Genomic DNA, 25,244 nt, shown 5'->3' on the forward strand with positions numbered 1-25,244 from the left:
TGATGTAATAATGATGTCCGATGCTGGATTCTCCAGTCGCCCAGCCGTGTGTTTCTCGGCACTGCGCCGTTCGCTGGCGGCAGGATTGTTAATGGGAGTTCCCAGTGAATCCTCCCCTACCTCCAGGAAACCCATGGGCGAGGGTGTGCGGCTGGTGGCAGAAGTGAATCGCAACAGAATATTATGTATGTTTGTACACATTATCCTGGCAGCATGCACGATGCCCCACACGCTGGCGCACTCGGACGTAGCCGTCGTCTTCCAGGGTCTCCCTCAACTGTTGGGGTTGGGGGACAAGTCTAAGATCAAGACTAATAATGACAGAGCGGAGGCCCCAGATCAAAGCGGAAAGCCGATACACGAGGTCCACTCTGACATCAGGAGCGTCATCTAGCGGTGCATATGCCCTCTAAAGAAGGACCAGGAGCTGTTAAGGAAGGGATGGGTGAGGCAGACGTTCCACTCGGGCTTTGACTCTAAGTCGAAGGGTGTTGGGATTCTGTTCAGTAAAATGTGGCATTTGTGGTGGCCAATGAGATGCGAGCCCCGGGGGTAGGTTAGTGATGGAGAGTGGGGTTCTGGCAAGGGCGTTGGTGATTTTAGTGAACGTATATATGTGCCCAATTGGGACAATGTGGACTTTATTAGGAAGCTTCTATAGTGCCCATTCCAGACTTGGATTCCCATCTGCTGAGAATGTGGGGGGGGGGGGGGAGAGATTTTAATTGTGTGTTCGACCCGAGGGTGGATAAGTCTAGCCCCAAGTCAATGGTAAGGTTGAGAATGGCAAAGGAGTTGGGGGTATTTAAGAACCAGATTTGGGGGTGGGGTGGGTTGGAAAAGTATGGGCGGCACGGTAGCACAGTGGTTATCACAGTTGCTTCACAGCTCCAGGGTCCCAGGTTCGATTCCCGGCTTGGGTCACTGTCTGTGCGGAGTCTGCACGTTCTCCCCATGGCTGCGTGGGTTTCCTCCGGGTGCTTCGGTTTCCTCCCACAGTCCAAAGATGTATAGATTAGATGGGTTACCCAGACTAAATTGCCCCTTCGTGTCCAAAAAAAAGGTTAAGTGGGGTTACGAGGATAGGATGGAGATGTAGGCTTAGGTAGGGTGTTCTTTCCAAGGGCTGGTGCAGACTCAATGGGCCCAATGGTCTGGAATGGGAGAAATCACAGGGGCAATTTGATCCACTGACTATAGGAAAGACGGTGGGGGGGCAGTGGAGGCGACATAGGGGAGAAGTGGGGGGCTCGATGGAGGCTCCGTTAAGGGGGAACCATAGGTTCGTCCCGGGGAACATGGATGGGGGATTTCGGGGATGGTATAGAGCGGGCATTAGACAGCTGAAGGACCTGTTTATCGACGGAAGGTTTGCGAGCCTGGGGGAGTTGGAAGAGAAATTTGGGCTCCCGCCGGGAAACATGTTTAGATATCTGCAGGTAAAGGCATTTGCTAGACGGCAGGTGGAGGGATTCCCTGCGCTCCCCGCGAAGGGGGTGAGTGACAGGGTGCTCTCGGGGGTCTGGGTCGGGGAGGGGAAGATATCCGATATCTACAAGCTTATGCAGGAGAAGGAAGAGGCGTCAGTAGAGGAGCTGAAAATGAAGTGGGAGGGGGAACTGGGGGAACAGATCGAAGACGGGACATGGGCTGATGCCCTGGAGAGGGTAAATTCTTCCTCCTCGTGTGCGCGGCTTAGCCTCATCCAATTCAAGGTGCTGCATAGGGCCCACATGACTGGGACGAGGATGAATAGGTTCTTTGGGGGTGAAGATAGGTGTGCCAGGTGCTCGGGGAGTCCAGCGAACCATGCCCATATGTTCTGGGCATGCCCGGCATTGGAGGAGTTCTGGAAGGGGGTGGCGAGGACGGTGTCAAGGGTGGTGGGATCCAGGGTCAAGCCAGGATGGGGACTCGCGATCTTTGGGGTTGGGGTAGAGCCGGGAGTGCAGGAGGCGAAAGAGGCCGGTGTGCTGGCCTTTGCGTCCCTAGTAGCCCGGCGAAGGATTTTGCTACAGTGGAAGGACGCGAGGCCCCCAAGCGTGGAGACCTGGATCAATGACATGGCGGGCTTTATTAAGCTTGAGAAGGTTAAATTCGCCCTGAGAGGATCGGTGCAAGGGTTCTTTAAACGGTGGCAACCTTTCCTCGACTTTCTGGCTCAACGATAGGGTACTGGGACAGTAGCAGCAGCAACCCGGGGGGGGGGGGGGGGGGGCGTTGATTATGTTAGCTTATTTTATTTAAATTTGATTTATCTAATTTTAATTTATGGTTAAGTTCTCTTGTTTGGGGGGGGGGGGTGGGGGAATGTGATACATGTGATGTTACGGTATGGGGGGAATTGTGGGTGTTATGGGGCTGTTAGTTGCATATTACTGCTTTTTGCTATACTTTTTGTTATATTTTCTGCAAAAAATTCCAATAAAAAAATTTAATAAAAAAAAAAAAAAAAAAAAGGAAAGACGGTGGGTCAGATTCACCGTTCAGTCTGAGAATGGGGATAAGGCTAGTTGGCTGCTAATCTATCAGTTGAGGTGGCACTTCAGTGACAGCGTAGGAGAAAATCAATGAGGCATTTGAGGCATCGGTGTTTCCGGAGGTGGAGATGGAAGAGACACCATTGGGGTTACAGGAAATACGGAGTGTGTGGGTTTGTTGGAATCGGAGAAGGCACCAGGGCCAGATAGCTTTCTAGTTGAATTTTATAAGCAATATCTGGCAGAGCTGACACCTCATCTTTTGGAAATATAGAACGAAACGTTGGTGAGGGGGGAGTTGGCTGCCACGCTTGCACAGGCTTCTGTTTCGTTGATTCCAAAGAAGGACAAGGATCCGATGGAGGTTGGGTCCGCAGCCCATTTCGTTAATGAATATGGATGTCAAGGTATTAGCTAAGGTGTTGGCGAGGTGGTTAGAAGGGTATTGGTCTGGGACCAGACGGGGTTTGTTAAGAACAAAACAGCACAGGAACAGGCCCTTCGGCCTGCCAAGCCTGCGCCGACCATGGTACCTGCCTAAACTAAAACCGTCTGCACTGACGGAGTCTGTACCCTTCCATTCCCACCCTATTCATATATTTGTCTAGATGCCCCTTAAATGCCGCTATCGTACCTGCTCCCACCACCTCGCCAGGCAGCGTGTTCCATACATTTACTACCCTCTGTGTAAGTGTCGGCAGTTGTCAAGTAATATTAGGAGGCTATTGTATGTGGTTATGATTGTTTTACAGAGTAGAGTGCCAGGGGTGATCATATCAATGGATGTGGAGAAGGCCTTTGATCGGGTTGAGTGACATATTTGTTCAAGATCCTTCGGAGGTTTGGGTTTGACTGATGTTTGCAGCATGGGGAAGGTTATTGTTTGCATCACCCATGATGGAGCTACTGCCTTTCCTTCAACAATCCCACCTCCAGGGCCTCCGCGTACCTCCTATCCACCTGCATAATTTCATCCACCAGCCTCATCATCTCTGCTCACTCCTGCTTCTCCCTGTGCGCCCGAATCGATATAAACTCCTCCCTGACCACTGCCTTGAGTGCCTCCCACAGCGTGGCGGTCGAGACCTCACATGTGTCTTTTAGTTTCATGTACCCCCAGATGGTGGCCTTCACCTGCTCACACACCTCCTTCTCCGCTAGTGGTCCTACACCCTACCCTTCCTCTCACCCCCCTCCTTTAGCAACGAACGGTGACCAACTCTTTGAAATACACAATATGCGGGTGTCATCTTCGGTAATATCCCTCAATTGTTCCCCTCGTGGTGTACTTAACTTTCTGAGGCATAGAAACTTAATCACATCTCCCAGCCACACTGAGGCACTGTGCGGGGATACTAACCTCCACCCCATCAGCACTCGTCTTTGGGCAATTAGTGAAGCGAAGACCAGGACATCGGCCCCATGCCCGTCTGCAGCTCCGGTGAGTCTGACACCCCAAATATGGCCCCCAAGGGACAGGGCTCCAGGCCAATTTTCAGAACCGGCAGAATTGTTAATGGGCCAACTCAGGACCCGCCTCAGCTTCGTGTTCCCCGATATTGGCGGGAAAGTATGACAGAGCCAGGAACAGCAGAGGGATAGCCCAGGCAGACAAATCCGGACCAGAAACTTCCAACTGGGAGACCCAGTTCATGTCTGGTACTTTGGAGATGGTGCCAAGTGGGTTCCTGGGATGGTGGTGTGACAGACAGGGCCAGTCTCATACCAAGTACAGACACAAGAGCAAACAATTAGAAAGCACCTGGACCACTTCTGAGGAGGGGGACCAGCATTGCGCCACACCCCTCTGGAGGAACCAGCTACCAGTCATGTCATCCTGACCCGTGGCGGTTCTGGGGCATTGTCCTCAGATGTGAGAGATCATCAACTCCGACTCGCACATGAAGATCCACGTTCAGAGATTTCTGACGGTGATGTGGTTGAGGATCAGTTGCCGGTGGTGGCACCCCCAGGCCGTTGTCCCGACACGCTACACGTCCCCTAATCTGAACCCGCAGTCGCCGGAAGCGCAGCGTGAGTGAAGAAGACCAGTCGCCCTCCTGCCCCACCTTCCTCAGAAGGACCTTCGGACTTTGGGGGTGGGTGATGTTATAACCCCTACAAGGCCCACGGGGATGAACAGATTAATCTCCCGGTGAGCCTTGTGGATTATGAGCTCCCCCACTGAGGGGCAGAGACCATCAGCGGATTATTGGACTTGGGACATTAAAGCCGTCCCAGATGGGAGCCGTGTTGTTGTGCGCAGTCCCGGCTGGGACTTGAATTGTTGCTTGTACATAGTTTACTTTGACAATAAACGTTTTTGCAGAACTCTCTGACCGGACTGCTCTGTGATCACTAAACAGTGTTAGTGTCAAATGTTAGCATATATTGGAGGAATAATAAAGCAGCCTGTCTTTTACCTTCAGCAAGTTTATTCTCCATATGGTTCCCCAGTATTTCCAGCTGTCTCCATTTACACTCTTTTGGCGGTTCAGCCAATAACCATTTCCTGTCTTTAATAAGACAATTAGCTTGACAATGTAAGTGCCAAACCATGGACTTGCTGATGCATTCACAGAAAAGGCCCTCAACTGTGTCAGACCAATCTCCCGCAGCTCTGCCCTCATCCCAGCCCCTTCCACCCAGAATCATGATAGGGTTCCTCTTGCCCTCACTTTCTGCCCCATCAGCCTCCATAATCAAGGGTCATTCTCAATCATTTCACCAACTCCAGCATTGTCACCTAAACCAGATCTTCCTCTCCCCGGTCAGCATTCTGTAGGGACCATCCCTCGTGGTTCCCTGGTCCAACCCTCTGTTACCCTTAAAACTGCATTCCTTTCCAACAGCACCTTTCTATGCAATCGCAGAAGGCAAAACACCCGCCCCTTTATCTCCACCCTCTTCACCGGCCAATCCCCCAGATACTGAAGTAAGAGTTTCAACTGCACGTCCTTCAATTTAACCGACTGTGTTGCTGCTCAAAACGCAATCTCCTCTAAATTGGGGAAAGGAAATGCAGATTGGATGGCTGCTTTGTAGAACACCTTCGCTCAGCCCGCTCCTATCACCAAGGGGAATTCAGGACAGGGTGGTTTCCAGAGGGTGGGTAGGAGAAGGGAGTGTCTCTGACATTAGCAAGGAACTTATGGGGTCAGAGGAGATGCAGACTGAGGAGCTGAAGCGTAAGTGGGAGGTGGAGCTGGGAGGAGAGATAGAGGATGGTCTCTGAGCGGACGCGTTGAGTAGTTAATATGTCCACAACATGTGCCGGGCTCAGCCTGATACAATTTAAGGTGGTTCATCGGGCTCATAGGACAGTGGCCCGGATGACCAGATTCTTTGGGGTGGAAGACAGGTTTGCAAAGTGTGTGGGAGGGACAGCGAACCCTGTCCACATATTCTGGACATGTCTGAAGCTTCGGGGATTTTGATAGGGGTTTGCGGATGTCATGTCCACGGTGTTAAAAACAAGGGGGGCACTGAGTCCAGAGGTGGCGATTTTCGGGGTGTCGGAAGACCGGGAATCCAGGAGAAGAAAGAGGCAGACGTTCTGGCCTTTGCTTCCCTGATAGCCCGGAGACGGATATTATTAGCCTGGAGGGACTCAAAGCCCATGAAGTCGGAGACCTGGCTATCGGACATGGCTAGCTTCCTCTGTTTGGAGAAAATCAAGTTCGCCTTGAGAGGGTCAATGTTAGGGTTCACCCGGAGGTGGCAACCGTTCGTCGGCTTCTTTGCGGAAAATTAATCATCAGCAGAAGGGGCGGGTGGGTTAGTTTAGCTTAGAGTAGGGGGTTAATAAAGGTGGGACCTGTAAGGGAGGGAGACGGCTTTTGCACTATGTTTATAGATTCATGTACATTGTTTATTTTGTTGTTGTTGTAAAACCAAAAATACCTCAATAAAATGTTTATTAAAAAAAAAGAACACCTTCGCTCAGTTGCCCCAACGCCAGCATTTCTGTCCTTGTTCCAATGTTCCAATGCAGCCCAGAGCAAATTGTAAGAACAGCATCTTATCTTTCGATTAGGCACTTTCACAGCCTTTTGGATTTAACTTCAGACCATGAAAGTTCTTTAATTTTGATATGATATTCCAACCGTCTCCCCCACTGGGCTATCTGTATCTTGTTTTGCTTTCAGAGTGCTGCCCCTTGTTCTGCTATTAACACATTACCTTCCTTTATGTCATTATTAAAATATTGTTTCGTCTTTAACACTACGATGAACACTCTCTTTGTCTTGTGTCCATGACATCCTTGTCAATCTCTCCTGACTTCTCACCTATCCCTGACCTTCTATTCTGCTCCACTTTCCCAACCTCCTCTCCAGCTACATAATCCATCACATTTCTACCCCCTTCAGCTCTGAAGTGTTCGTTTTTTATTTCAGATTTCCACTATCTGCAATATTTTGCTTTAATTTACCTCTCCCCTACTCAATATCACTTTGCCATGTCACAGCACAGGAGTCTGACTGGACAGCTCCATCCAATTTCTCTGATTTTGATCATTGTTCTGCTCCAACATCTTTTGGTCTATGGGTAAGAGACCCAGCTTCCATGAAGATCACAACCACAACTCCTGTGACAGAGGCCAGGATTTCCAGGCGAAATTCCTGCCAAAACTCAAAGGACTTTTGCTGGTTCACCAAATTTTGCATCCGGCTTGCATTGGGTCCCAACATGGACGGGAGAAGAAAGTCCCGCTCAGAAAGTTCTTAAGCAATGTACTGAGCAATTCAGAAGCTGTATACATTTCAATATGTGGAAATAAATTGAAGTACTCACCATAGACAAACAATTTGATTGTTTTCGCCAAAAATCCATTCACAGTAATGCTATAATTCCCCTGATCAGCAAGTTGTAAATTATTTATTGTCAGCGACAAAGTAACGCTATTCAAATATAGTCGGGATTTGAACTGTTCACTTGGCACGAAGTCATGATGATTTTCTTTGTAATCCAAAATAGTTACTGGATCTTTCCCATTGACGGTGAGCACCCATAAAATGTCACTGTCGTTGAGAACACTTTCACATTTAGGATCCAGTAAAACTGATGAACCAACATTGCCAAATATGTTTTTGCTTCCGGGTAATTGATCTAAAAGAACAAATTTAATAATTTAAAACAGTGGCAATGAAATACTCAAATACAGCAATGATCATAAAGAATAACTATAGCAAATGAGAACTGCATTATATGAGCAAATAACATCAGGAGTTCTGGATATATTTGTATATTTGGGGCTGGAGTTTCCGCTTGTTTGTACTGATAATAGCAATGCAATTTGGGTTGGATTGACCGGAGCAATGGAGGAATTTTAAATTAATTCAAAACTAATTACCGTAATATTTTCTGTAATTTTTTAAGCTGTTTTAAAGTTCCAATTTACCCTCATCTGGTCCTGCCCAAAATAAATGTCATCAATTTCACAGGTTCAGGAAAGATCTTTAAATTCTGCACTTCGGTGCACAGACTCCACTAGACACATTTTTGAAGTTCTGCAGATCAAGATGATTTAATTTTGGATCTCCTGGCATACGACCTAAGGTCTTCTCCCTCTCCCTCCTCCTGAATAAAGACTGGCCTACATCAATGGAACCATCAAATGGCTCAATATAGTTTTGTAATTTTCTGTGATTATTACTCAGGTTTCTCAGAGCTGAAGGGCTTCTTAAAAATGCTTATTTTGGGTGATTGTCAGTTTTCAGCTGTATTAATAAAATAGTAACAGATTATCACTCAAATGGATAAAGGAATATTTTTAATGAAACGAGGAACTATTACACTCTGAAACACTGCACAATTAAGCTTGCACATTCAGTTTCCCTTTTTTGATCATATAAATCAATGATCATATTGGATTGAAAATTTGAACTGAACTCTGCAATTTCAAACACATTTTCCCTATTGTGCCTCAAGTAGACTTTCTATCCCCTGATGGCTACTACACCCAGACTGCGGCCTAAATCAGAGGAAAGTACAGCACAGCAGAAGGCTATTCTGGCAATCAAGACCGCTCTGCCTCTTTCACAAAACAATCCAGTTAAGTGCACAACCTGTTCATTCACAATATCCCTGCAATTTTACTCCAAGTGTGCTGGACCCATGTGAACCAACTTGGATTTTCGCCATGGTCACTGCACAGTTAAACCTTCTTTTCTCTATCCATCTTTTAACTGAATGAATGCAAAGGGGGTGAGGTTATAAACCCTCTTTTCATATTTTGACATTTCCTGAGGGTCAGTGTAGACCCGCTGGGCTGAATGGCCTCCTTCTGCCCTGTAAGGATTGTGTGGACTGTCTGCAAATAAATTAACTTTCTGAGTTCATCTCATCTTGAGTTTGCTATGAATAGGGGATTGGATCACATCAACCGCGAGAAGTTGGGAAATGCACTTATAAAATGGAAAGCAAGACGGTGTGGGAGGAGAAATTGGTGCTGCTTATATTCACCGCCACCTGTCTGTAATAATGCTCACACTCAATCCATCTGTCTTTATTCGGGAGAAGGTAGCCTACAATAGGAGGGAGGGAGAAGACCACAGGTCCTATGCCAGGAGACCCAAAACCTTTCGAGCAGGAGGCTGCAGAGCTGACAGGGGAGGACAGCGACCATGCTTGTGCTGAGTACAAGGTCTGACTCTCCCAGAAATCCTCTGAGGAAGCATCCATTATTCTAACAACTTCGGAAAATCAAGGTGAATGATGTGTGCAATGTCAAAGGCAGTCGCTCATTCTCGCTTTCCTTCATTCCAGCTGCAATCGGGATGGCAAGCAGGCCAATATCCTTCAAGAAAAAAGTCCGAGCCTCCAGCCCGCCCTGGTTGAGTTAACACCAGTACAGACATCATAGCATTCATCTACACCATCCACCAGTGCAGAGGCACACAACGTTGCATTATAGATCTACTGTAAGATCAGGGTCACACTCGAGCAGTCACATATCTACAGCAGGTGAGACAGTTGTGATATTATGTGAAATGTTCAGAATACAAAGGATTAGTGTCATATCATAATTAACCAGTAGATGGATGCAGAACTATATAAAGCACTGACTCACAGGCTTCTGGGAAAAGGTAGAATGCAGTTATAGCTAGAGTGTCGCGACTCGTGTTAGTAGAGTGTAGATTGTTTTCCGTCGGAGTAAATGGTCGAGCTTTAATTCGTAGTTTAAATAAATGTTAGCTTTGTTAGTGAACACTACATAAGAACAGGGAGCAGGAGTAGGCCATCTGGCCCCTCGAGCCTGCTCCGCCATTCAATGAGATCATGGCTGATCTTTTGTGGACTCAGCTCCACTCTACCCGTCCGAACACCATAATCCTTTATTCCTTTATTCTTCAAAAAACTATCTATCTTTATCTTGAAAATATTTGATGAAGGAGCCTCAACTGCTTCACTGGGCAGGGAATTCCATAGATTCACAACCCTTTGGGTGAAGAAGTTCCTCCTAAACTCAGTCCTAAATCTACTTCCCCTTATTTTGAGGCTATAGCCCCCGAGTTCTGCTTTCACCCGCCAGTGGAAACAACCTGCCCGCATCTATCCTGTCTATTGCCTTCATAATTTTATATGTTTCTATGAGATCCCCTTCTAAATTCCAATGAGTACAGTCTCAATCTACTTAACCTCTCCTCGTAATCCAACCCCCTCAACTCTGGGATTAACCTAGTGAATCTCCTCTGCACACCCTCCAGTGCCAGTACATCCTTTCTCAGGTAAGGAGACCAAAACTGAACACAATACTCCAGGTGTGGCCTCACTAACACCTTATACAATTGCAACATAACCTCCCTAGCCTTAAACTCCATCCCTCTAGCAATGAAGGACAAAATTCCATTTGCCTTCTTAATCACCTGTTGCACCTGTAAATCAATTATTTATGATTCATGTACTAGGCCACCCAGGACCCCTCCACAGCAACATGTTTTAATATTTTATCATTTAAATAATAACCCCTTTTGCTGTTATTCCTACCAAAATGGATAACCTCACATTTGTCAACATTGTATTCCATCTGCCAGACCCTAGCCCATTCACTTAAACTATCCAAATCCCTCTGCAGACTTCCAGTATCCTCTGCACTTTTTGCTTTACCACTCATCTTAGTGTCATCTGCAAACTTGGACACATTGCACTTGGTCCCCAACTCCAAATCATCAATGTAAATTGTGAACAATTGTGGGCCCAACGCTGATCCCTAAAGGACACCACTAGCTACTGATTGCCAACCAAAGAAACACCCATTAATCCCCACTCTTTGCTTTCTATTAATTAACCAATCCTCTATCCATGCTACTACTTTACCCTTAACACCATGCATCTTTATCTTATGCAGCAACCTTTTGTGTGGCACCTTGTCAAAAGCTTTCTGGAAATCCAGATATACCACATCCATTGGATCCCCGTTTTCTACTGCACTGGTAATGTCCTCAAAAGATTCCACTAAATTAGTTAGGCATGATCTGCCCTTCTACTGTATGTGTATTTGCGGGGTTTAGGGTAAGATGTGGGGTGGCCTTAGGGTGGGTGGGGTGATGTCGTACGGCTGTTTTCTTTATGGGTTTTCAAGCAGGAGTTGGGTGGACGGGTTCGGACTGAGGGGTAAACGGGGTGTTCGGGGAGCTGGTGGGGGGGACTGACAATGGGAGTGGCCCTGGAGGAGGCGGGGCCCGGCAGGGCAAAAGCGCGGGCTTTCTGTGGGATTCCCACGCTGGGAGAGGGAGGGGGCGTGTTTTCTTTTCCCGCGCAGGAGCGGGGGAGGGTGGACTGGTTGATCGGCACAATGGAGGAGGGGCAGTCCCACGTTGGGAGGAGCCGAAAGTAGAGCGGGAGCCGCCGGGGTCAGCAGAAGATAGCTAGCTCACGGGAGTGCTGTGGAGGGGGGGGCGCGGTTAGGAGGGAACCTAGCCTTGGGGGGGGGGGGGGGGGGGGGGGGGGATACCGGGTTGCTGCTGAAACGGTCAGGAAGGAGCTGGAGGACGCAGGGGGTGCTGGAGGGGGGGAGGTGCTGCCGTGGGAAACTGGCAGAGCGTGGGACGCTGGCCGGGGGTGGGCAAGGGATGGGGTATGGCAAATCGGCAGGGGAAGGGGGCAGGGAGCCCTCGGATCCGGCTGATAACCTGGAATGTGAGGGGACTGAATGGGCCGGTCAAAAGGGCCCGAGTAGTTGTGCCCCTGAAGGGACTGAAGGCGGATGTGGCCATGTTCCAGGAGACACACCGGAGAGTGGTGGAACAGGTCCCGCTGAGAAAGGGGTGGGTGGGCCAGGTATTCCACTCAGGGCTGGATGAGAAGAGTAAGGGGGTGGTGATCCTGGTGGGGAAGAAGGTGTCGTTTGAGGCGTTGAAGGTGGTGGCTGATAGTGGCGGGAGGTACGTGACGGTGAGTGGCAAGCTGCAGGGGGAACGGGTAGTGTTGGTGAATGTTTATGCCCCAAATTGGGACGATGCGGGGTTCATGCGGCGTATGTTGGGCCGCATTCCGGACCTGGAGGTGGGGGGCCTGATCATGGGGGGAGACTTTAACACTGTACTGGATCCCCCATTGGATCGATCCAAGTCCCGGACGGGTAGGAGGTCGGCGGCGGCTAAGGTGCTGAGGGGATTTATGGACCAGATGGGGGGGGGGTGGACCCTGGAGGTTTGTGAGGCCAAGAGCCAGGGAATACTCGTTTTTCTCCCATGTACGTAAGGCCTACTCGAGGATTGATTTTTTTTGTCCTGAGCAGGGGGTTGGTTTCGAGGGTGGAGGATGCGGAATACTCCGCCATTGCCATTTCGGATCATGCCCCGCACTGGATGGACCTCGGGCTGGGGGAAGAGAGGGACCAAAGTCCGCTCTGGCGCATGGAGGTGGGGCTGCTGGCAGAGGAGGAGGTGGCCGGGAGCGTCCGGGGGTGTATTGAGAGATACCTCGAGGCCAATGATAACGGGGAGGTTCGGGTGGGTACGGTCTGGGAGGCATTGAAGGCGGTGATGAGGGGGGAATTGATCTCCATCCGAACCCATAGGGAGAGGGGGGAGCAGAGGGAAAGGGAAAGACTGATGGGGGAGATGGCGCAGGTGGATAGGAAATATGCGGAGGCCCCAGAGGAGGGATTGCTGGGGGAGAGGCGTAGCCTTCAGGCCAGATTTGACCTACTGACGACCAGAAAGGCGGAAGCCCAGTGGAGGAAAGCACAGGGGGCGGTGTATGAACACGGGGAGAAGGCGAGCAGGATGCTGGCGCACCAGCTCCGGAAGCGCGACGCGGCCAGGGAGATTGGGGGAGTGATGGATAGAGCTGGGAAGGTGGTGCGGAGGGGGGTAGATGTCAATGGGGTCTTCAGGGACTTCTATGGGGAACTGTACCAGTCTGAGCCCCCGGTGGAGGAGGGTGGAATGGGGCGCTTCCTGGACAAGTTGTGATTCCCGAGGGTGGAAGAGGAGCAGGTGGAGGGACTAGGGGCGCCGATCGAGTTGGAGGAGGTGGTCAAAGGGATAGGGAGCATGCAGTCGGGGAAGGCGCCGGGGCCGGACGGGTTTCCGGCGGAATTCTATAAAAAGTATTTGGACCTGTTGGGCCCCCTGTTGGTCTGGACCTTTAACGAGGCAAGGGGGGGGGGGGCTCTGCCCCCAACTATGTCACGGGCACTGATTTCCTTGATCCTGAAGCGGGACAAGGACCCTCTGCAGTGTGGATCATATCGGCCGATTTCGCTGCTGAACGCCGATGCTAAGCTGCTGGCAAAGATCCTGGCCACTAGAATAGAGGATTGTGTGCCTGGGGTCATTCATGAGGACCAGACGGGGTTTGTGAACGGAAGGCAGCTGAACACAAACGTGCGAAAACTCCTCAATGTCATTATGATGCCGGCGGTGGAAGGGGAGGCGGAGATAGTGGTGGCGTTGGATGCGGAGAAGGCCTTCGATAGGGTGGAGTGGGAGTACTTGTGGGAGGTGTTGGAGAGGTTTGGGTTTGGGGAGGGGTTTATCCGGTGGGTGAGGCTGCTCTGCGAGGCCCCGATGGCAAGTGTAGCCACGAATAGGAGGAGGTCGGAGTACTTTCGGCTGCATTGGGGGACGAGACAGGGGTGCCCCCTGTCCCCCTTGCTCTTCGAGTTGGCGATTGAGCCCCTGGCCATGGCACTGAGGGAGTCAGGGAACTGGAGGGGCCTGGTGCGGGGTGGGGAGGAGCATCAAGTGTCGCTGTATGCGGACGACCTGCTGCTGTATGTGGCGGACCCGGTGGGGGGAATGCCGGAGGTGATGAGGATCCTTGGGGAATTCGGGGGTTTCTCGGGGTATAAGTTGAACCTGGGCAAGAGCAAGGTGTTTGTGGTGCATCCGGGGGATCAAGAGGAGGGGATTGGTAGGCTCCCATTGACGCAGGCAGGGAAGAGTTTCAGGTACCTAGGGGTCCAGATGGCAGGGAGCTGGGGGGCCCTGCACAAGCTCAACCTCACAAGGTTGGTGGAGCAGATGGAGGAGGAGTTTAAGTGGTGGGATATGTTACCATTGTCACTGGCGGGGAGGGTGCAGTCCGTCAAGATGACGGTGCTCCCGAGGTTTTTGTTCTTGTTCCAGTGCCTCCCCATCTTTATCCCGAAGGCCTTTTTCAGGAGGGTCAACAGCAGTATCACGGGATTTGTGTGGGCGCATGGGACTCCGAGGGTTCGAAGAGTGTTCCTGGAACGAGGCAGGGATGGGGGGGGCTGGCGTTGCCCAACCTCTGTGGGTACTACTGGGCAGCCAACGCAGCGATGGTGCGTAAGTGGGTAATGGGCGAGGAGGGGGCAGCGTGGAAGAGGATGGAGGCGGCGTCTTGTATGGGCACGAGCCTGGAAGCGCTAGTCACGACGCCGTTGCCGCTCCCTCCAACGAGGTATACCACGAGCCCGGTGGTGGCGGCTAACCTCAAATTTGGGGGCAATGGAGACGGCACAGGGGAGAAATGGGGGGCTCGATGGAGGCCCCGATACGCGGGAACCATTGGTTCGTCCCAGGGAGCATTGATGGTGGATTCCTGGGCTGGCACAGGGCAGGGGTTAGGAGGTTGAGGGACCCGTTTGTGGAGGGGAGGTTAATGGGAAGAGGAGCTGGGGGAGGAGATTGAGGAGGGGACGTGGGCGGATGCCCTGGAGAGAGTGAATTCCTCCTCTTCCTGTGCGAGGCTTGGCCTCATACAGTTCAAGGTGCTGCATAGGGCCCACATGACTGGGACAAGGATGAGTAGGTTTTTCGGGGGCGAAGACACGTGTGCTAGGTGCTCGGGGAGCCCAGCGAACCACGCCCATATGTTTTGGGCGTGCCCAGCGTTGGGGAAGTTTTGGAAGGGGGTAGCAAAGACGGTGTCGAGGGTGGTGGGATCCAGGGTCGAGCCAGGCTGGGGACTAGCAATTTTTGGGGTTGCAGTGGAGCCGGGAGTGCAGGAGGCGAAAGAGGCCAGTGTTCTGGCCTTTGCGTCCCTAGCAGCCCGGCGGAGGATCTTGCTCCAATGGAAGGATGCGAGGCCCCAAGCGTGGAGGCCTGGATCAATGATATGGCGGGTTTCATTAAATTGGAGAGGGTGAAATTTGCCCTGAGGGGATCAGTACAAGGGTTTTTCAGGCGGTGGCAGCCCTTTCTGGACTTCCTGGTGGAACGGTAGGGAAATAGGCCGACAGCAGCAGCAACCCGGGGGGGGGGGGGGGGGGGGGGGGGGTAAGGATTGGGGGGAGGGAGAACTGTGCACATGGGTTTGTGGAGTGTGCTATCTCTCTCCTTTGTTTTTTTTTCTCTTTCTCTTTGTTTATGTTTTTTTTTCCCTTTTGTTTGAAGTTGCTCTTGAAGCTGGGGGGCATTGTTTTGTCCGTTAATAGAGTTAAGATGTTTATATTTTGTAAAAACTTCAATAAAAATTATTTATTAAAAAAAAAGGCATGACCTGCCCTTTATGACCCCATGCTGTGTCTGCCGAATGGAACAATTTCTATCCAGATTCCTCGCTATTTCTTCCTTGATGATAGATTCCAGCATCTTCTCTACTACCGAAGTTAAGCTAACTGGCCTTTAATTACCCGCATTCTGCCTACCTCCTTTTTTAAACAGTGGTGTCACATTTGCTAATTTCCAATCCGCCGGGACCACCCCAGAGTCTCGTGAATTTTGGTGAATTATCACTGGTGCATTTGCAATTTCCCTAGCTATCTCTTTTAGTACTCAGGGGTGCATTCCATCAGGGCCAGGAGACTTATCTATCTTTAGACACATTAGCTTGCCCATCACTACCTCCTTAGTGATAACAATCGTCTCAAGGTCCTTACCTGTCATAGCCTCATTTCCATCAGTCACTGGCATGTTATTTGTGTCTTTCACTGTGAAGACCGATCCAAAAAACCTGAAATTCCTCAGCCATTTCCTCATCTCCCATTATTGAATCTCCCTTCTCATCCTCTAAAGGACCAATATTTACCTTAGCCACTCTCTTTTGTTTGATATATTTGCATAAATCTTTACTATATTTTATATTCTGAGCAAGTTTACTCTCATAATCTATCTTACTCTTCTTTACAGCTTTTTTTAGTAGCTTTCTGTTGTCACCTAAAGATTTCCCAATCCTCTCGTCTCCCACTAATCTTTGCCACTTTGTATGCTTTTTACTTCAATTTGATACTCTCTTATTTCCTTAGATATCCATTGTCATTTTTCCCTCTTTCTATTGTCCTTCCTTTTTGTTGGTATTAATTTTTGCTGAGCACTGTGAAAAATCGCTTGGAAGGTTCTCCACTGTTCTTCTCTCATCCCATTGTAATCTCCTTTGTTTAAGCACGAAACACGAGTATTTGATTTTACATTCTCACCCTCCATCTGTATTTTAAATTCCAACATATTGTGATCATTCCTTCCGAGAGGATCCCTAACTATGAGATCATTAATCAATCCTGTCTCATTACACAGGAGCAGATCTAGGATCGCTTGTTCCCTCGTAGATTCCATTACATACTGTTCTAGGAAACTATCGCGGATACATTCTATAAACTCCTCCTCAAGGCTGCCTTGTTAAACAAATCAACAGGTAGATTAAAATCCCCCATGATAACTGCTGTACCATTTCTACACGCATCAGTTATTTCTGTTTATTGCCCACCCCACCGTAATGTTACTATTTGGTGGTCTATAGGCTACTCCTATCAGTGACTTTTTCACCTTACTATTCCAGATTTCCACCCAAATGGATTCAACCTTATCCTCCATAGCACCGATGTCATCCCTCACTACTGCCCAGATGTGATAGAATTTAGAATCATAGAATTTACAGTGCAGAAGGAGGCCATTCAGCCCATCGAGTCTGCACCAGCCCTTGGAAAGAGCACCCTACCTAGGCCCACACCTCCACCTTATCCCCATAACCCCACCTAACCTTTTGGACACTAAAGGCAATTTAGCATGGCCAATCCACCTAACCTGCACATCTTTGGACTGTGGGAGGAAACCGGAGCGCCCAAAGGAAACTCACGCAGACATGGGGAGGACAAGCAGACTCCGCACAGACAGTGACAGACAGTGACCCAAGCCGGGAATCGAACCTGAGACCCTGGAGCTGTGAAGCAACTGTGTTAACCACATCGCTACCGCGCTGCCCCGTCATCCTTAAATAACAGAGCAAACCCACCTCCCTTACCATCCACTCTGTCCTTCCGAATAGTTTGATACCCTTTGATATTTAATTCCCAGTCGTGACCATCCTTTAACTATGTTTCAATAATGGCCACTAAATCAGTCATTCACGATGATTTGCGCCATCAACTCATTTACCTTATTCTGAATACTACGAGCATTCAGGTAAAATACACTTATGTTGGCTTTTATACCTCTGTTTTGAATCTTAACACCTCGATCAGTAACCTCACCTAAGTTATATTTCCTCTTAACTTTTCTCCTAATTTTCCTTGTCGTTGAACCCATATCTTCATGTAACAACCTGCCTTGTCGCTTTCCATTGATGTTTTTAGTTCCCGTTTTATTCCTTTTTGGGCCTATTCATTGAGCTTCCCTCAGTCACTGGACCTTGTACTATCACCCTTTTTGATTTTTGACTATGGCTCGTGTGCCTTACACGTTCCCCTTTACTGCCTTTTGTTTCTGTCCCTGTTTTCCTACCTTCCGACTTCCTGCATTGGTTCCCATCCCCCTGCTACATTAGTTTAAACCCTCCCCAACAGCTCCAGCAACCCCCCCCCCCAGGACATCGGTTGCAGCCCTGCCCAGGTGCAGACCGTTCGGTTTGTACTGGTCCCACCTCCCCCAGAACTGGTCCCAATGTCCCAGGAATTTGAATCCCTCCCTCTTGCACCATCTCTCAAGCCACGCATTCATCTATCTATATACCGCTTTGGATACTGTTGAGGGAGATGGCTCACCAGGGGAAGGTAGCAGCAGCCATGGTGCCATGAACCTTGCTGCTGCTACCTTCCCCTGGTGAGCCATTTCCCTCAACAGTATCCAAAGCGGTATATGTGTTTTGCAGGGAGATGACCGCAGGGGACACCTGCACTGCCTTCCTACTCTTGCTCTGTCCTTTGGTCACCCATTTTCTATCTCCCTCAGTAACTTTTACCTGCCGTGTGACCAACTCGCTAAAGGTGCTATCCACGACCTCCTCAGCATTGCGGATGCTCCAAAGTGAGTCCATCCGCAGCACCAGAGCCGTCAAGCGGTCTAACAGGAGCTGCAACTGGACATACTTCTTGCACGTGAAGGAGCCAGGGACAGTGGACGTGTCCCTGAGCTCCCACATTACACACGAGGAGCATGACACGGGTCTGGGATCTCCTGCCATGTCTTAAAACTTTGGTTAACTTCAACAACTACAATTTCAAAAAAAACACAAGGAAAAAATAAATAAATATACCAATGAAAAGAAAAAAGAAAAACTACTTACCAATCACTTACCAAGAATAAAAAGCACCTCCTCCCAACCCAGTTTCGAATTCCCACCTAGCTTCAAATTCCCAAATTCACTCTTAGCTGTGTCTCACTCTGGCTGTGTCTTCTCTGGCTAACTGGGAGAACTCACTGGGAGTGAGTTACAAGTTGCTCTTTTTGGGCAAACATTGGGCATACATTGGGCAAATCAAATTAGCCACCATGCCATAGAGGAGGAATTCCTGGAGTGTATACGGGATGGTTTTCTTGACCAATATGTGGAGGAACCAACATATAGAGCAGGCCATCTTAGACTGGGTACTGTGTAATGAGAAGGGAATTATTGCCAATCTGGCCGTACGAGACCCCTTGGGGATGAGCGACCATAACATGACACAAAATTTTTATCAAGATGGAGAGTGAAGTAGTTGATTCGGAGACTAGGGTGCTGAATCATAATAAAGGGAACTATGAAGATATGTGAGTTGGCATTGATAGATTGGGGAGAGTTACTTCAAGGGATGACAGTGGATAGACTGTGGCAAGCATCCAAGGAACGCATGGGGGAACTACAGCAACTGTTCATTCCTGTCTGGCACAAAAGCAAAGGGGGTAAGAGGGCCAAACCATTTCAAAGGAAATTAGAAATAGTATCCTATCCAAGGAAGAAGCATACAGATTGGCCAAGAAAAATAATAGATCTGAGGATTGGGAGCAGTTTAGAGTTCAGCAAAGAAGGACAAAAGGATTAATTAAGAAGGAGAAAGTACAGTACGAAAGAAAGATTGCAGTGAACATAAAGACTGACACTAAGAGTTTCTACAGATATGTGGAGAAAGAGATTGGCAAAGAGAAATGTAGACCCTCTGCAGACAGAAACAGGGGGCTGCATGATGAGCGACAAAGAAATGGCTGAGCAATTGAATACATACTTTGGTTCTGTCTTCACAAATTAGGACAAATCAGATCCCAGAAATGTTGGAGAAAGAAAGGTTTAGTGAGGGAAGAACTGAGGGAGATCAACATTAGTAGAGAAATGGTGCTGGGAAAGCTGATGGGATTGAAGGCAGATAAATCCCCAGGGCCTGATAATCAGCATCCCAGAGTGCTTAAGGAGGTCTGGAAATAGTGGATGCATTGGTGGTCATCTTCCAGTATTCCATAGACTCTGGAACTGACCCTGCAGATTGGAGGGTTGCTCACGTCACTTCGCTATTCAAAAAGGGAGGTAGAGAGAAAGCAGGGAATTATAGACCAGTAAGCCTAACATCGGTAGTGGGGAAAATGCTTGACTCCATTATCAAGGGCTTTATAGCGGAACATTTAGAAAGCAGTGGCAGGATCAGTCAGAGTCAGCATGGATTTATGAAGGGAAAATCATGCTTGACAAATCTGTTGGAATTCTTTGAAGAGGTAACCAGTACAGTCAACAAGGGGGAGCCAGTCGATGTGGTATATTTGGACTTTCAAAAGGCATTTGACAAAGTCCGCATAAGAGATTATTGTGCAAAATTAAAGTGCATGGGATTTGGAAAATGTATTGAGGTGGATAGAAAACTGGTTGGCAGAGAGGAAACAAAGAGTAGGGATTAATGGGTGCTTTTCAAATTTGGCAGGCAGTAACCAGTGGGGTACCACAGGGATCGGTGCTGGGACCCCAGCTATTCAGAATATATATTAATGATTTGGATGAGGGAACAAAATGTAACATTTCAAAGTTTGCAGATGATACCAAATTAAGTGGGAGGGTGAATTGTGACGAGGATGCAGGGATCCTACAGCAAGATCTGGACACATTGGGAGAGTGGGCAAACCAATAGCAGTGTAGTATAATTTGGATAATGTGAGGTTATTCATTTTGGAAGCAAAAACAGGAAGGCAGATTACTACCTGAATGGTTGTAAATTGGGAGAAGGGAGTGCGCAGCGGGACCTGGGTGTCGTTGTGTACCATTTGCTGAAGGTAAGCATGCAGGTGCAGCAGGCGGTAACGAGGGCTAATGGTGCCCTGATTAGGAAGTGGGTGGTCGGTTTGGGAGCGAATGGAGGCAGCTTCGTGTAGGGATACCAGTTTGGCGACGTTGGTAACGGCACCTCTGCTGCTCCCGCCGGCGCGGTACTCCACTAGCCCTGTAATGGTGGCAGCCCTGAGGGTCTGGGGTCAGTGGAGGAGGCACGTGGGGGCAGTGGGTGCTTCGGTGTGGTCCCCAATCTATGACAATCACCGGTTTGCCCCGGGGAGTGTAGATGGGGGGTTCTGGGCATGGAGCAGGGTGGGGATTGAAAGGATGGGGGATCTGTTCATAGAAGCGAGCTCTCCGAGTATGAAGGCGCTCGAAGAGAAACTTGGGCTGGTAAGTGGGGAACAAGTTTATGTATTTGCAGGTGAGGGACTTCTTGCGTAGGCAGGTACTATCCTTTCCATGCCTGCCACTGAGGGGGATCCAGGATAGGGTAGTGTCCAAAGGATGGGTGGGGGAGGGGAGGGTATCAGATATTTATAGAGAGCTTATGGGAGTGGAGGAGACGCAGACCGAGGAGCTGAAGCATAAGTGGGAGGAGGAGCTTGGAGGGGAAATAGAAGATGGCTGATGGGCAGATGCATTAAGCAGGGTTAACGCAACCGCAACTTGTGCCAGGCTTAGCCTGATTCAATTCAAGGTTGTTCACCGGGCCCACATGGCAGTGGCATGGATGAGCAGACTCTTCGGGTTGGAGGACAGGTGTGCAAAATGTGCGGGAGGACCAGCGACCCATGTCCACATGTTTTGGGCATGTCCAAAACTTACGGGGTACTGGCAGTGATTTACGGATGATATGTCAAGGGTTTTGAAAACAAGGGTGGCCATGAGTCCAGAGTCGGTGATTTTTGGGGTTTCGGAGGACCCAGGAGTCCAAGACAGAGAAGCTGATGTTTTGGCCTTTGCTTCCCTGGTAGCATGGCGACGAATACTGCTGGCTTGGAGGGACTCAAAGCCACCTGGCTGTCAGATATGGTGAGCTTCCTTGGCCTAGAGAAGATTAAGTTCGCTTTGAGAGGGTCACTGTTAAGGTCCGCCCGGAGGTGGCAACTATTCATCGACTTCTTTGTGGAAAACTGAACGCCAGCAAGGGGGTGGGGGGGGGGAGGGGGGGGTGGGGAGAAGGTCTGGTTAGGTCAGATTAGAGTAGGGGGTTAAATAGACGGGTCCTTGTGGGTTGTGAGCCGGTTATTCCACTTTGGTTATTGTTTTTTCTGTACATTGTTCTATACTGTTGCTGTTTACTATGCCAAAAATACCTCATTAAAATTGTTTGTTAAAAAAAAAGGCTAATGGTTAGTTGGCCTTCATTGCAAGAGGTTGAGTATCGAAGCAGGGATGTGGTGCTGCAATTGTACAGTGCCTTGGTGAGGCCACACTTGGGAGTATTGTGTGCAGTTTTGGTCTCCTTCTCTGAGGAAGGATGTTCTTGCTCTTGAGGGAGTGCAGCGAAAGTTTACCAGACTGATTCCAGAGATATAGAACATAGAACAGTACAGCACAGAACAGGCCCTTCGGCCCTCGATGTTGTGCCGAACAATGATCACCCTACTCAAATCCACGTATCCACCCTATACCCGTAACCCAACAACTCCCCCCCCCCCCCTTAACCTTACTATTAGGACACTACGGGCAATTTAGCATGGCCAATCCACCTAACCCGCACATCTTTGGACTGTGGGAGGAAACCGGAGCACCCGGAGGAAACCCACGCACACACGGGGAGGACGTGCAGACTCCACACAGACAGTGACCCAGCCGGGAATCGAACCTGGGACCCTGGAGCTGTGAAGCATTGATGCTAACCACCATGCTACCATGCTGCCCATGGTCTGTCGGGTCTGGCGGGTCTGTCATACGAGGAGAGATTGACTAGGTTAGGATTGTTCTCGCTGGAGTTCAGAAGAATGAGAAAGATCTCATAGAGGGGTAGCACAGTAGCATTTTGGATAGTACAATTGCTTCACAGCTCTAGGTTCCCAGGTTCGATTCCAGCTTGGGTCACTGTCTGTGTGGAGTCTGCACATCCTCCCCGTGTGTGCGTGGGTTTCCTCCGGGTGCTCCGGTTTCCTCCCACAGTCCAAGGATGTGCAGGTTAGGTGGATTGGCCATGATAAATTGCCCTTAGTGCCCAAATTTGTCCTTAGTGTTGGGTGGGGTTACTGGGTTGTGGGGATAGGGTGGCGGTGTTATCCTTGGGTAGGGTGCTCTTTCCAAGAGCCGGTGCAGACTCGATAGGCCGAATGGCCTCCTTCTGCACTGTAAATTCTATGAGACTGATAAAATTCTAACAGGACTAGACAAGGTAAATGCAGGAAGATGTTACCAATGATGGGTGTCCAGAACCAGGGGTCACAGCCTGAGGTTTCAGGGTAAACCATTTCGGACAGAGATAAGGAGACACTTCTTCACACAAAGTGTGGTGAGCCTGTGGAATTCATTACCGCAGGAAGTAATTGATGCTAAAACTTTGAATATATTTAAGAGGCGGCTGGATATAGCACTTGGGAAGAATGGGATCAAAGGCTACGAGGAGAAAGCAGGTTTAGGCTATTGAGTTGGATGATCAGCCACGATCGTGATGAATGGCGGAGCAGGCTCGAAGAGCTAAAAGGCCTCCTCCTGCTTCTATCTTCTATGCATCTTTGTAAACTAACTTTATTAACAGAATATGGAGACAATTGCAAGGCCTCTGAGCCTGATAACATGTATATGTGCTATCTGACATGCGGCCCTGGGTAGCTGACCCCATGAAGGACACAGTGTGCAGTATCTAATACTGAAGTCCACTACCACAATCACCCTAATATCAGGACAGAGACTTCCATACCAGGATATCATAGTGGTGGTCAGCAACCAAGGCACCATTCAAATGTATTTGGCTGCAGTGCTGTAAGAGGCTGAATGCCCAAGCATTTTGTAGATGAGCCTGTAGAAAAGAGTGTCCTTGTAAAGTCTGGGATTTCCTGGTGTTTGGGCCTGATGCACAAAGCAGAATGTCCTCCCCCTGTCTGCGTGGGTTTTCTCCGGGCGCTCCATTTTCCTCCCACAGTCCAAAGATGTCCAGGTTAGATGGATTGGCCACACAAAATTACCCTTTAGTGTCCAGGGATCTGCAGGTTAGGTTACAGGGTTATGGGGATAGGGTGGGCTGGACGGGGGAGTGGACATGGGTAGGTCGCTTTTTGGAGTCGATGCCCACTTGGATGGGCCGAATGGCCTCTTTCTGCACGTAGGGATCTATTTATGAATTAAGTAGACATGTTACCCCATGGCATGACAAACGGGATTCTGAGGAGGCACCTTTCAGTTTATAAATATTGTTGTGAAGTGTCTGCCAAAAACGTATGGGCAGGCAAATAACTACATCTTCTTTCCACAGGACTCTCGCTATACTCCGACGACCTGCTCTGTATGTATCCGACGCGTTAGAGGGGATTGGCAAGATCATGAGGATTTTAGGGGAATTTGACTGTTTTTTGGGGTACAAATTGAACATGGAGAAAAGTGAGATGTTTGTGATCCAGGCAAGGGGGCAGAGGAGACTGGGAGAGCTGCCATTCAGAGTGGTGGGAGGGAGCTTATTTAGGGATCCAGGTGGCACCAGACTGAGGGCTGTTACATAAACTAAACTTGACCCGGCTAGTGGAACAAATGAAAGACTTCCGAAGGGGGATATGCTCCCGTTATCACTGGCGGGGAGGGTACAGACAGTGAAAATGACCATTCTCCCGAGATTCCTGTTTGTTTTTCAGAGCCTTCCCTTCTTTATCCCAAAGACCTTTTCCAAGCGGGTAAATAAGGTGATCTCCGGTTTTGTTTGGGCAGGTAAAACCCCACGAGTGAAGAAGGTGATGCTGGAGCGTGGCTGGGGAGAGGGTGGGCTGGCGCTGATTCCAAAATGTCGGCATTATCTCCAGACATTTAGTTTCGATTTCAGCATTATGTGCTTTTATACGAACGGTCACTCGAATGACTTCTCCGCATCATTTCCCATCCTTACTCTCGCCACTGCAAACACTCCGGTTGAGGCTGTTCAATCCCCTCCCTCCCTCCCCCCCCCCCCCGGCTGAGGGACACCTGCCGCCCCGCCAGCCCCAATCAGTTCCTCACCTTCACCGAGGGCCCGGAGAGAGAGAAGTTGCAGGAGGAGGAAGGTCAGAACGGAGAGAACGAACCGAGGCTCCATCGAACCGCAACTAATCGGGTGAAGCTGAAGTAAAAATTCACCGAGACACCCGGCAGCGTTTCACCGCAAACTCCAATTTGATAAACTACAAAATCCACTTGATAAACCCGGGAATCCCTTGAAGCAGAACAAACCCGCCCAAAAGTTAACAACACAACTCAGGACCAGGAAATGCTCAGACCACACAGTCTTGGCGACCAACCAGAACTGAGTCAGAAGCTCAGCAACACGGAGGGAGGCATTACAGTAATCTGTGAACTCAAGTTGTTTCAATCCAGCATGTCAGGAAAGCGGAGGTAGTTTTAACTGATCTATATTTGTATTGTTAAATGTTGTAGATTTAAGTGAATTTAATTTAGTTCCTTGTGTTAGAAAGAGTATACGACTAAAGTTAGATTCATGTTAAACAAAGGTATTTCACGTGGAGCTTTTGGTTGAGTTCGACCTGTGTTTCTACTGTGTCCAGAGAGTTTACAATAATAATCTTTAGTGTCACAAGTAGGTTTACATTAACGCTTCAATGAAGTTACTGTGAAAAGCCCCTAGTGGCCACATTCCCACGCCTGTTCGGGTTCACAGAGGGAGAATTCAGAATGTCCAATTCACTGAACAACGTGTCTTTCGGGACTTGTGGGAGGAAACCGGAGCACCCGGGG

The 25,244-nt window shown here is 49.2% G+C and overlaps 1 protein-coding gene across 1 annotated transcript in view; it reads right to left on the reverse strand.

Annotated features, from left to right (window-relative positions):
- LOC119976503 (hepatocyte cell adhesion molecule-like) overlaps window positions 1–24,878 on the reverse strand; it is a 40,051-nt gene extending 15,173 nt beyond the window's left edge. Inside the window, exons 1-2 of the mRNA XM_038817046.1 lie at window positions 24,513–24,878; window positions 7,275–7,589 (exon numbers count right to left, since the gene is read on the reverse strand). Coding sequence (XP_038672974.1) covers window positions 7,275–7,589; window positions 24,513–24,588 — 391 coding nt within the window. The 5' untranslated portion in view covers window positions 24,589–24,878. The remainder of the gene's footprint in view (window positions 1–7,274; window positions 7,590–24,512) is intronic.
- Window positions 24,879–25,244: the final 366 nt, after the last annotated feature.

Source organism: Scyliorhinus canicula, chromosome 13, assembly GCF_902713615.1.
Source record: "Scyliorhinus canicula chromosome 13, sScyCan1.1, whole genome shotgun sequence".
Classification (NCBI taxonomy): Eukaryota; Metazoa; Chordata; class Chondrichthyes; order Carcharhiniformes; family Scyliorhinidae; genus Scyliorhinus; species Scyliorhinus canicula.